The 12,914-nt window shown below is 33.3% G+C and overlaps 1 protein-coding gene across 1 annotated transcript; it reads left to right on the forward strand.

The window, feature by feature from the left end:
• Positions 1–4,600: 4,600 nt before the first annotated feature.
• On the forward strand, positions 4,601–5,618 carry LOC118200964 (uncharacterized). Its single transcript, XM_035372960.2, has one exon. It carries the CDS (start codon positions 4,638–4,640, stop codon positions 5,298–5,300), a length of 663 nt encoding a protein of 220 aa, XP_035228851.2. The 5' UTR covers positions 4,601–4,637; the 3' UTR covers positions 5,301–5,618.
• Positions 5,619–12,914: the final 7,296 nt, after the last annotated feature.

Genomic DNA, 12,914 nt, shown 5'->3' on the forward strand with positions numbered 1-12,914 from the left:
TCTTAGCGTGCCTTCGTGGTGTGGTGGTCTGCACACTGGACCGGTATTCCAGAGGTCCGCGGTTCGATTCCCAAGCGTTGCTAATTTTTCATCTCTCCGGCTTATTAAAAAAATCATAATGTCTGTACAGTGGCGCTCGAACTAAAATGGTCTTGGATGATGATTCTCCTAACCCCGGAATTGGCGACTGGGTCCCCTAAAAACCCCAGTCCCCCTTTAAAAGGGGGATATATAAGGTATTTCTCCCGCTTTCTTAGCGAGCCTTCGTGGTGTAGTGGTCTGCACGCTCAGCGCGTAATTCAGAGGTTCGCGGTTCGATTCCCAGCGAAGGCATTGCAAATTTTTCATCTCTCCCGCCTATAAAAAAACCTAATGTCTCTACAATGTTTCGTATTTATACAAACGAAAACATACAGTACAAATCTGCCTTTCATTATTTTTTTTTTTTTTTGCCTATTTTTGAAAACATAATATCCCAAAGTATATGGTAGACAGACGATCGATCGGGATTATAGGATTATGATAGTGACAGTCGATCTGCCAGTTGTCATACGGCAGCTTCACAGCTTGCTTCTACATTTCTGTATTGATTTCTTTTGTGAAGACTCATTCTTCTTATTTCTGTTTGTAAGTTTTGAACTCTGAATTACTGCATCAATATATTTTATTTCGAAATTTTTCTACATCACAAGAACACTTTTCATGTGCACTTTCATTTCACGTATCTGGAAGAAGTTTTGAAAAGTATTATCCACAGATTAATAATCTACATAAAGACGTTCGATATACAAGTAAGCATAAAATTGGTGCTAACTTCAGTTTAGTTGAAACTCAGTCCAATTAAATTAATGCACAAAATTTCAACGAACTACAGTTAGCATTAAACGTTATGTTATATGAATTTCTTTATTTGTTAACACTACGTCGCACAAAAGTAACATCTTAATTATTTGCACACAAGGGCTATTAATTTCGTTTTGGCATTTTGCGTCGTTCCGTATAAAACCGCGTTTCACTTTTCAACTTGTTGCCACCAAATATTAGAGCCCTGCATTATATTTTAAGTTATTAAATAATAAAGAATCTGCATGAATGTACGGATATATTTCTTGCGTAACGTAGTCCTCCACTCGAATATGGGCATCTGGATGCCCAAATTCGGAATTTGAGATTTGTGTTATTATCTATTTCATATTTTGTAAAAAATTTAACGAATTTTCAATTAACAATTTCAACGACTTCAAAGCGAGCAAAGGCAACACTGTAGGGAAGGGGAAAAAAAAGAGAAAAAAAAGACTTTTTATCTCTAGCGCGCGAGACTCTATATCGGAAATTCTAAAGATATGCTCTTCTTAAATATTTTGTGATGTTGCTGCTGAGCTGAATTTTATGGTTTAAGTGAGAAGAACATGATATTTAATAAATAAAGTAACACACATAAAACGTTAAAAAAACACCCATTTGGGGCATAATAATAAATCTGAAAGCCTTCAGATTTTTTATTATGCCCCAAATGGGTGTTGAAATATGGGTGTTGCCAAATGGGTGTTGCCCCAAATGGGTGTTGAAATGGGTGTTGAAAAATTTTAAAAATCTGAAAGCTTTCAGATTTTTTAAATATTTTTTTTTTAATTTCATTCTTTGAAAATTTAAAGGAAAGTTCAAAATCAATAATTTACACTTGCTGCAGGTATTAACTAAGAAAATTAAAAAAGGTATTAAAACCAATTCTTTATTTTTTGGATGTTTTGAGGAAAAATTAAAACCAAGAATACTACAATCTTGTTGTGATCTGAACATGAAAGTTATGTTGGTTCTTGGAGTTCTTTAAATTTGATGATGATTAGATTCTTTTTTATTGTCGGGTATCTTAAGCTTAAAAAAAAGTAATAATAATAATAATAATTTTTGAACATTTCCTGCAATTAAAAATATTTCTTTTGTTTTTGAGATGACCCTGCTTCCTTTAATAATGAAATAAATAACTATCAGATATAGCAAGTCTATATATAGCAAGTAGTACATAGGAGTTATTAAAATAAATGAATACAAAGTGATTTCATGTAAGTATACAAAACTCCAGTATTTTTCATGTAAAAAAAAAAAAAAAAAAAATTCAGTGAGATAGAAGGGATGTGATATAAATTATCTTCTATATCATTATTTCATCCCTATATGACAGTTAATTGTTCTCTTTATATTATTTAAGCGATCTATTTAATGGTTCAGTTGTTTCCCTTTTCTGTAGAATAAGGGATAAGGACAATAGCTAGTTTACATCGTTTTCACTGAAGCGTTGGAGAAATGGTTAGACGCTATATGTTTTTAATTATACATTCGCTTGTAGAGTTATTAGGTTTTTTTTTCACAGGGCTTAATTTCTAAAATTAAAAGTGCCGGAGCCCTATGGAAGACCGTCAGCAAAGAGGAAAAAAGTAAATAAATAAATAAAATGACTATTAAAATCACTAATAATTTTAAAATTAAATAGTTATTTATTACGAAAATAATTATTATTTAATTAATTTTAATAATTAGTGAAATCAATTTTTAAATACCAATATTTTAAAACGCTGTTATGCTTAGCAAAAACATAATTGATGAGCGAATTGTCATTATGATTTATCTTAGCTTTGTCAATTAATACTAGGTAAGTATATTAGCTTTATCGATCGATATATCACGCAGTAGAACTCCAAACATCGGATTTCAGACCACATCTTATCCGGATATTTAAGAAGTCCTGTTAATTGGTTGTCTTTTTTCTACAGGCTGAAAATAATTTTTTGTAGAAAAAATTGTAATGTGGGTGAAAGAATTCGTTTGCTTTACAATTGGAAAAAGAAATTATTTATTAAAATTACAAAATATAGGTAGAATGCAGAAGTTTATGCAGTTATGTAAATAAAATGTGACACAAAGTATAAAACACTTAAAAATAAAATATGCAGGTAAAATTATAGGCAGTAAAATTTAATAGTTTCATCACGTTCCTTTAATCTATTTTTTTAGAAAAGAAATGCTGGCAGAAATTCCAGTGAACAATTAGGACATAATAGAACAAAAAACAATGAAGCGTAGGCCTATCTATAGTACGAAATTGCACTGATTCTAGATGTCCATTAATATTCATAAACCACTATTTTCCCAATATTTTTCAGCAATTTGCATTCATATGTTCATCAAAATTAAATTTATGGCCATTTAAAACATATTTTATTGTAATTTTTATATTATTTAAAGCAGGGCTTCTTAAACTTTTTTCACTCGAGACCCCTTTTTATCACTGAGATTTTTTTCGCGACCCCAGGACCCCATAATATTTACTAAAATTTCGTGGGACCTCATACGTATTGCGCAAATCCGAAACTGTCCATTTTTTCACTTCTACTGTATAATACTATTGCAGTTTTAGGTCATTAATTTTAATTTCTAAATTTAAGACATAGAACAATGTAAATATTTTAGATAACTAACAGATGCAATGACAGCATCATGTGCAAAGCAAGTAAAATGAACGTTTATATAATAAAAAGAATGCGTCGAAAACATTTTCGTTTTTTCTTTGTCTGTATTGTCTTATCTATGTCTATTTTCAGATACATTGTGTAAAAATATTTGGTAATTGTAAAATTATTATAATATGTTAAAGAAATATCAGAACTGCTAAAAGTTTTGGCGACAACGATTAGCTTAAGCTTTTTAAATCATGCACGAGAACATTCTGGTATTTTCTCAAGGTTTCTGGAAAGCAAAAGAGTACAATTACCAGATATATATTTATTAAATGTTAAATGCGCGTGCTCCTGTATTTTTCGGAGTTTATTTATCTTAAAACTCATCACGCGCTGCATTGCTCGGGGAAATAAAACAATTTTAACTATAATCCTATTTAAAATACCAAATTAAATAAAAAAATCCGTATCACTGCCCCCTTCCCAAGGACTGCCCGTCCCGGGTAGTACAATTACTGGACAGAAAGCCAAACTTATAACTAAGGCATCAAGGCACTAACAAACATTACCTTACAATAACAAACAACATAAACAATAATTGCAATAAGTCACTTAAAACAAATCAAATACTAAATACAAATCAATTAATATCAAATTCTATCAGAGGCGTAGCTAGGATTTTCAGCGCTCGGAGACAACTGAAGATTTTACGCCCCTTTCTCTGTGCCAAGAACGGAAAACATTTCATTCTAAAATTTCGCAACATCAATTTGGCGCCCCCTGAATGCTGCGCCCGGGGACAGATATCCCCCCTTGCCCCACCCTAGCTACGCCACTGAATTCTATCAAACACTAGATACAAATCAAATACAAATTTAGAAACAAAAAGGACCATGGCTTTATACTATATACACTACGTACTATGGCCATAGTAAGGAGCTAACTTGTCGTAATGAACGCCTTTAGAGTTCGATGACTTACGGATCCGAACCAATTCATATTGCTGTGTAACATGAACTCGCCAAACCTATGAAACGGAACAAGACTTCCCGTGATCATAGACTTCTTTCTATGATCATGGAACAAACTTGAGGGGTGGTTGAGCACATTAAAATGTGTGCAAGGAAGTCAACGTTTATTGATTGTTATGTTTTTCTAATATCTGATTGCCGTTGCTTTTTCATGTGGGAAAAAAATTCTTTTGATGAAATGACTTCATTTGAAGTTTTGCCTAATCAGAATGGTCTCTCTGAGTCTTTTGATTCAGCAGAATTCAGTTTTATCCCAGCATCAAATCCTGAAGAAAATTTTGATTTGACCAACATGCACTCTGCAATGACATCTTCTACAGCAGATCTTAGTGTTGAAATTCAAGCACGGCTTGTTGAACTTTTGGAAGAAAATGCAGCATTGAAAGAAGCTCTGAAGAAAAACAATGTTATCATGCAGGAGCAGATGAGCACTGTCACTGCCTGGCATAGTCAAGTGACAGCTTCAATGTCACTGCATCAAAATTCCTTACATGAATCTCGAAAAATAATTCAGCAACTTGAGAAAGAGAATGCAGAGCTTCAATTGAAAGTAAAAGAATTAGAAAGAAAATCTGATACATCTTCTTCTGATCATGCAAGCTTCGCTATGATTAATTCCACAAATGAAGAAACAGGAGATTCTGCAGATAAACCAAAACCTACATGTGGATCCTCTTCTGACAATAAGGAGTGTAAAAGATGCTGTGAGGTATTGAAAAAACAAACTGAAGAATGTCAAAATGCTCACAAAGAAAGAAAATCTGTAGATGAGGAGATAATTCAAAGGTTGCAACAAGAAGTCATTATTTTATAACATGCATTGAAATCTGCACAAAGCAGTTCCACTGAAACAAGCCAGTGCTTGTCAAGTGTGCAAGCAGAATATGAAGAGCTAAAAGCTGAATATGATAAAGTGATGAAATTTCTTGGGGAATACAGAGAAGATAAAAAGCATAAGGAGTCAAATGAAAAGTGTGAAGATACAACTAATCGGATGAAACCTGAATCTGGGCAAGAGCAGGAAGAAGCTTGAAAATTAAAATTTGATATTCATCAAAATGAACTAGAAATGTTACGTTCTCTTATTGAAAAATATAAAGAGAGGAGTGAAACATTAAAATGTTTTTTTTTTTTTTTTTTTTTTTTTTTTTTTTTTTTTTTGTATAAGAATGTAGGGTCCAAAGTGAAAAGTTAAGGCACGAGCGCAAAAAATGGCATGAGAGGAAAAATGAGCTTATTCACAGAATCAACGCAAAGCGCTTCTTTGCAGCAATACAATATTCACAAGAAATGTTCTAAATTGCGACCACCAGCAGTAATACATGCTTGATAGCGTCCTAGAAGAGTTCGTCGAACGCTTTGAAAAATGTTAGGCATTTCGCCTACGCTTGCAGCCGCAATAGATATTCGGGAGACAATGTTCTCCAGTGAGTCAAAAGGAGTCTCTTAAATAATGCTTTTCATATGCTTCCATAGAAAGAAATCCACGCTGGATAAATCTAGTGAACGGGGTGGCCATCGGACTGGAACACCACGCCCAATCCATCGTCCCGCAAAATTCGCATCCAAGTAATTCTGGCCCAAGTATTTCTTCCGCTGATGCAATCGGATTGCAGTTTGCCTGGCTCACGACCGCCCTCTACCTCCATTGCCTGCCAGTCACAGCTGTAGTTCGTATTTCTGATGGTGGTCATACTTTTGAACATTTCTTGTGAATAGTGTATTGCTGCAAAGAAGTGCTTTGCGTTGATTTTGTAAATAAACTCATTTTCCCTCTCGTGTCATTTTTTTGCGTTCATGGCTTTACATGTGATTTTAGACTCTACAATCCTATACACAAAATGCATGTTTTAGCGCGCTCGACCACCTCTCCAAGTTTGTCCTAATGTCATAGAATCACCCTGTATACGTAGCCACGTACTCTTTCCTGAGAGTGCATAAAAGCTTTTGCTTTCTGCGCCTGCTACGGACTGAAAGCTATAAACACGCAAAATATTAATAGTTTATATTATGTATCAAGCATTTGTATTTTTACACAGTCCGATCGGAAGAAATATGGAGGAGCATGCTTGAGAAGTATGACTATCGTAAAATACTTTTTGTTTTTATATCTTTTTAAAATTGGGAATTATTTACTAACATAGTTTTCATTTTGTTTAACTTCGCTTTGAATTTTCTTTCTTGATTTATCAGTAAGATATTGAAACATTCAAGATTTTGTTTGCCTTGTGATTTAACCAGGCTACTTTTAGATTTCAGCTGTTACAAATAAAAAAAAAAAAAAGTCAAGGAGAAAGACATCTCAGACAGAAGCGTTATTTTACAAAGAGAAATAGATAACACCACTTCATTCCTATCAACGTAATAAAAGCTTAAGTGGATAATAAAGCTCCGACAACTGGCCAAACACTTGCGTTGAAAATAACCTTATATCTGATTGATAGAATTGGATGATTACAGCACACATGTGCATCAAATTTAGACAACTGAAGCGAAAAAAATGAGACTTTGTACAACATCTACGTATTCTAAGAATTCCATTAAGAACAATATTTTCCTATTTAACAGGCTATCAGATCTCGGACTTGTATGAAAAATACTTAAATGTTTAGCAAACATGACCTTAATGCAGTGCATCTAAAATTTGAAACAACTTCCTAAAATAAGTTCAATTGAATTAGGCCATGACGGAATTAGTTAATTATTAGTATTTCTTAAAATCTCAAGTTTAAAAGATTTAATTTAAAAGTTTTAAGCACGAAAAAATCAAAACCTGCTATAACTTCATTTGCATTTCAACATTATGTTGTTCTGGATGATATCACATCATACATTTCTTCAGTGGAGGTACACTATTCCGCTCTAACACCCGAATGCAAATATGCTATAGATATTTTCTACGTCAAAAAAGCATCTTTAAATGTCCAGTTTCTAAAGCGGGAAGGGTTAATTTTTAAACTTCCAGAGGCATTTTTAAATAAAAGGAGAATTTTACATTTAGACTAAACGCATTTTTCAGGTCAAAATTACAGACAATTTTTATATTAATGTTATGTTGCCGTTGTTGCTTATCCTCCAAAAGTCTCAGGAGGTCAGACATGATCGAAAGTGCGTTGATTCCAAGAAAATCGAGAACAAAAACGGTATTGGAAAACATATCTTCTTTTGAGAGGCCTAAACAATCTAAGATATGTTCAACCGAAGCTTGATTTTCGTGGCATGTGGTGCAGGTATCGAAGTCTCTCCTAGCGACATAGAAAAAGAGGCTCTTGATGTGGTTACTTGCTAGTTGTGAAAGCGAAATCCAGGAGCTCTTGTCTCATGCAAGAGTTAGAGCCATTCCCGGTCTACAACCCAGATACCAGTGATGGCTATTGGGCACCAACCACTCCGCCAAGTTTTGTGAATTTTTCAGGCAGAATAGTTCCAAAAACGACCGCACAGATGGTACAGTAGTTAGGGGTAGCCGACTGTGGTAACAAAGAACTCGAATTCAAAGCTCGAAAAAGGCATGGCTGTAACTGCCCGTCCCTTCATAGGAGGAAAAGGTGGAGCTTTATTATGGAGACACCTGTCTCCATAATAAAGTGACCGCTGCTTCTGGTCTTAGTAGTGGCCAACGTCTATATGATGACTTGCCCGTTATTGGGGGGGGGAGGGTCTAAAAACGCAAGGTCGAATGAGGAAGGAGCAAAATGAGTTCAACCTTCCATTGCCATTTTGTGCGCTAAACAATTTTATTGCCATAGATGTCTAAATAAGATAGAATCCACTGAAGATGAACATCATGATGCAGCGAAACCAGCTTATGTAGGATGGAAACACTGGTTTTATCGTCCACTGAGACCCAGTTGCTAAAATGTTGTAGGGAACTACAGCTATCAGATAAGATCCACAGATCGCCAAATTCCTTTCAGCTAGAATAGCTTCGAGGTCCTTAATTTATAATTCAGATGAATTGTTCAGATTTTACAAGAACTGTACAAGGATATTAACTAATCTTTAAAAAAAAGAAAGAAAGACAAATTTTTTAAACATTTTATGAAGCATGCAGCATTTGAATTATTATTGCACTGGCAAAAAAGTATGATTGATTGAAAATATGAGATGCAATGATAACAAAGCAGAATATTTAGAAAGGGTAAGTAACCTTTTACAGCATTATCAGCATAGGTGAGTCAGTAAAGTTAATATATATACCCTCCTTTATAACTACGTAATTTTATAAGCAGTTAAAATGAAATAAAATTATGAAATTAACTTTCAGCTTCTTAAATTATGTTTACAGTAAAGCAAGACATACATGCCACAAGGGCAGTACGCTCTTCCAAATAGATTAAAATTTCAGAGTTGCTAAGAATAATTGAGCAATTACATTTTTGAATGTATAATCAGTAAAACTACGCTCAAAAGGAAGGCTGTACTCGTGAAATGTTTTAGCTGTGTGCGTTAAAAGATGCTCTCATTTGTTCATTCTTTTGCATAACATATTCTTTACAGTTTTATATGCCTTCTTAAGATATATACGAGATAGGAGCCGTTAAGCAACAGTAATAAAATGAACTGACAACGTGCATATGAGCAATTCATCTTGCTTATCTTCTCACCCAAAAATGCCAAAATTGATAAAACTGCCGGCTAAAATTTAATCACAGCTGTTTAAGATCTGGGCGTTTTGGAAAAATTTTCGACTTCTGTTACAAAATGTTGCATACACGATGCGATTTTTGACTTTGCATACTTGCATTATACCGTTATAGAATTATTGTATATACGATACGATGCGACAAGTCTCTATATTGTCAACAGGGTGAATTTACTTACATTCAATGATGTGAGATCAAAGCATATTTTATGGAGATCTGAATGAGCAGTTTAAGGCTTGTGAATTCACATTTTCAAGCTTGTGGTGGCATGAGTGTGATTTATATCGGTATTGTTCCGAAGAAAAATGTGAAGGGGGATGGATTTATAATCGTTGCGAATCAAATAGGTAAGATTAAAGATGCACAAGCAAATTAAAAATTATTTTTAGCAACTACATAAACATAAACCCACAGTTCATCTAATTAAGTATGAATTAATAAAAGAATGAAGAACTGAAGAATGCAAGTTTTTCATCTTTAGAGCTTATATTCTGAAAGTACTAAAGCCTTATGAAATGTTGCTCGGAATGATGAACAAATAAATGAATAAATGTAAGGGATGATCAATTAAATTAATGTTAATGACATAACAAGCATAGTAATGACATAATAAAGCCATAATAAATTTTCTTAATTCAGTATCGGCAAGCTTACGCATCTAATCTTAATAATTATAGTGAATAAAATTTCCAAAAATTCCTTGTAATACCTCATCATGAAGAATATCTATGGATGAAGTTCTCAGTCTTCACGATCAGTACTTCTAAAACTATTTAGAGACTTTGTAATAAAACGAGAAAATTATTTAATTTCACGCCGCTCTGTTAGCATGGTGGTAGAGCAGACAGCTATCACAACCTTGAATCTGGGTTCGTGTTCCAGAGAAAGCATTCATGCTTGCAAGGGTAAAGTGGGTTTTAATTCTTTTAAAATCATATTATTTATGCAAAATTTTTATTAACAGAAGATAAATGCTAATAGTACAGGTAGCTACGGAAAGAATGCCTCACTTTCTATGGTAAAGGCAAAATACTGGAAAACTTTCAGCAGCTGAAGAAGAAAGCCCCATGTTAAAGCGCGACCTCTTCAGGAAGCTGAATGTTTATGAAATGCACCCATTATGTCAAGCAGTCTTTAAAAGTAATAGGAGTAAAATTGAAGGCGTAGTTTTTTCAGACTATGAAGAATATTATTTAAAATATATACTTTTCTTTCATCCTCGGTATCATACTTTGCTCTAATTAGTCTATTAAACTAACTTTTATTATATTTTTTATTCGATTTATCATTTATATGTATATTATTGATTTAATTATTAACATTTTACCTACCTTAAAACATATTATTTAAGCATAATTGTTGATTATTTATTTATATTTCGTCACCATTCTTATTTACTGTCCATAAGGCACCATGATTTCTATCTCTAACATAAATAAATAACTAAAAATAACTCCTGCATTCTTTATTTTACTGTCGTAAAATGACATCTGATATTTTTCTAATAAAATTTCTCCTGTGATCAGGACACGACTGCTAAAAGATGGTGGTTTGCTCCAGGTTCAGTTCTCGGCGGTTGAATGCTGACTATACAAGATATTCATGGCTTTTCTTTATATGGATTTTCATGTACTTTTAAAAAATCCTAGAATACCCATAATCCATATATATTATAAAGAAACATTTTTTCTTCTAATCGGAGAAAAATCTACGGGTAATTTACCGAAATATCATCCGTCTATTTTCTAACTAATTAATTTATTTTCGGTTTAGAAATACCAAGGAAATTCTTTATAAGTTACACTTATAAATAAAATAAAAATAAAGTTAGTAGTCATAAATTATTTTGACGTTGTCTCTGGAAAATGTTAACTACAGTAGGAATTTTTAGGTGGACTTCGTAAAACTTAATTTAATTTTAAGACACTTGTCTTTCAACCTTACCACTATTTCTACTAGCATAATTTATCATTAGAAAAATTCGTATAATTTTTTAATAGAATTTTCGAAATAATCAAAACAATTATTTCTGTTTCGTATTTGTGTCTTGTGACTCAAAACATATAAGAGCAATCGATAAAAACTGAGATAAAATATTTATTTATTCGAGTTAAGTATTTTCTTATACAATTTAAATCTAAATATGATTCATCGATTCTGAAAATGTTTTATTGAAATTTATGAATGGAAACTCTATTTGAAGTTTTCCAGTTTCTGTTTCAGTTATTCTACTGTAAAAACGTTTTGAACGAAATCAATAGAGAACGAGCTCCATTATGACTCTTATCTCTCAAAATGGACTTGTTTCTGGTTTCAGAGTAATGATTCCCGCTTTTTGAATCGTAACTGAGCAACATCGATTATTCGCCATCGGCAGAATTATTGTAGAGGTCTTCATTTTCGACGTCATCATCAGCCAGCTTGGGGCGGAGATGCATCCGTAACATCTTGAGCGATGATGTCAAGTGCAGGTCAGCTGATGACTTGTGACGCAGTTGGCCCATCTCTTGCTATGAACATGATCTTAGAAAGGTCAACTGGATTGAGGTCTTGAAAGGCACGCCTGGGACTTCATTGACAGCTGAGAGCTGAGGAACGTTTTCGAAATCTGATATTGCTTGATACAGATTTCTAAAGTTTTCGCTGTTTGTTGAAACACTTAAGCAACAGCTTAACACAGTAAACATCTGGATGTGTAAATATATATGGTAACGTTGCATAATATTTTGAATTCTGCGCCGTGTTAGTTAAGTTAAAATACAAGTAAAATTATGAAAGAACACTTCCTACCTTCATTTAAATCATAGCTCGAAAAAGGGGAAGAGTCAATATGATTTGAGAGGAGAGGAAAATTGCAGTTTGAGCATATCAAGAAATATTTTTACGAATGCTGTGCTTCGAAACGTTACAATTAATGAAATTTAAGGTTGACAACAAAAATTCAAATGAGAACAAGGGATCAAATAAAAGATACTGAAGACTCCGGTTCCATTTCCGGCAAAAGCACACTGAATTTTTCAATAAGTCCTCCTCTCAAAATCCTAATACCTCTAGTGTATTGTGGCTGTAGATTCAAAGAGTAGTGAATTGCTCACCAACGTGGGTTGGTCAACTTAACACCTTCTCTTAATGCATTCTTCTCATATGACGTTGTGGTGCATGAGACTGATACATTAAACGTGACACACACATGTAACATATCAACCCGGTAACCTACAAATCTGAGTTAAATTTCCATTAACAGAACAGTTCGAATTCTCCTTTCCTAAAGCTTTTGATTCTTTGCACAGACGCTGAATTTTTTTTTCTTTCATCGTTCTCAATTTTATTAGCCTAAATTGACAATTTTCTCAGAAGGGACATTAATTTCATTTTGGCATTTTGCGTTGATTCCCAATAAACTTTTCAGATTGTTGCCACCAAATATTAGAGCCCTGCATTTTATTTAAAGGAATTAAATAATGAAGAATCTGCATAAAGGTATTTATGTTTCTTGCATTGTGAAAAAACATCGGCACATAGAGACATTGAATTTTTAATAACGTAGTCTTCCACTCAAATATGGGCATCTGGAAGCCCAAATTTGCAATATGTTTTATTATCTATTTCATATTTTGTAAAACTTTAGTGAATTTTTGATTAACAAAGTCAACGATTTCAAAGGGAGCAATGGAGCAGGAAATTAAAAAAAAAAAAAAAAAAAAAGAACATTTTTATCTCTAGCGGGCGAGACTCTGTATCGGAAATTCTAATGATATGCTCTTTTTAAATTATTTTGCGAT

The sequence above is a fragment of the Stegodyphus dumicola genome, chromosome 3 (genome assembly GCF_044657685.1).
Source record: "Stegodyphus dumicola isolate Sdum_Otavi_A_Nest chromosome 3, ASM4465768v1".
Classification (NCBI taxonomy): domain Eukaryota; kingdom Metazoa; phylum Arthropoda; class Arachnida; order Araneae; family Eresidae; genus Stegodyphus; species Stegodyphus dumicola.

What these genes read in the sequence shown, in the direction of transcription:
- LOC118200964 (XM_035372960.2), top strand. Translation starts at nt 4,638, where the DNA reads ATGTGGGAAAAAAATTCTTTTGATGAAATGACTTCATTTGAAGTTTTG.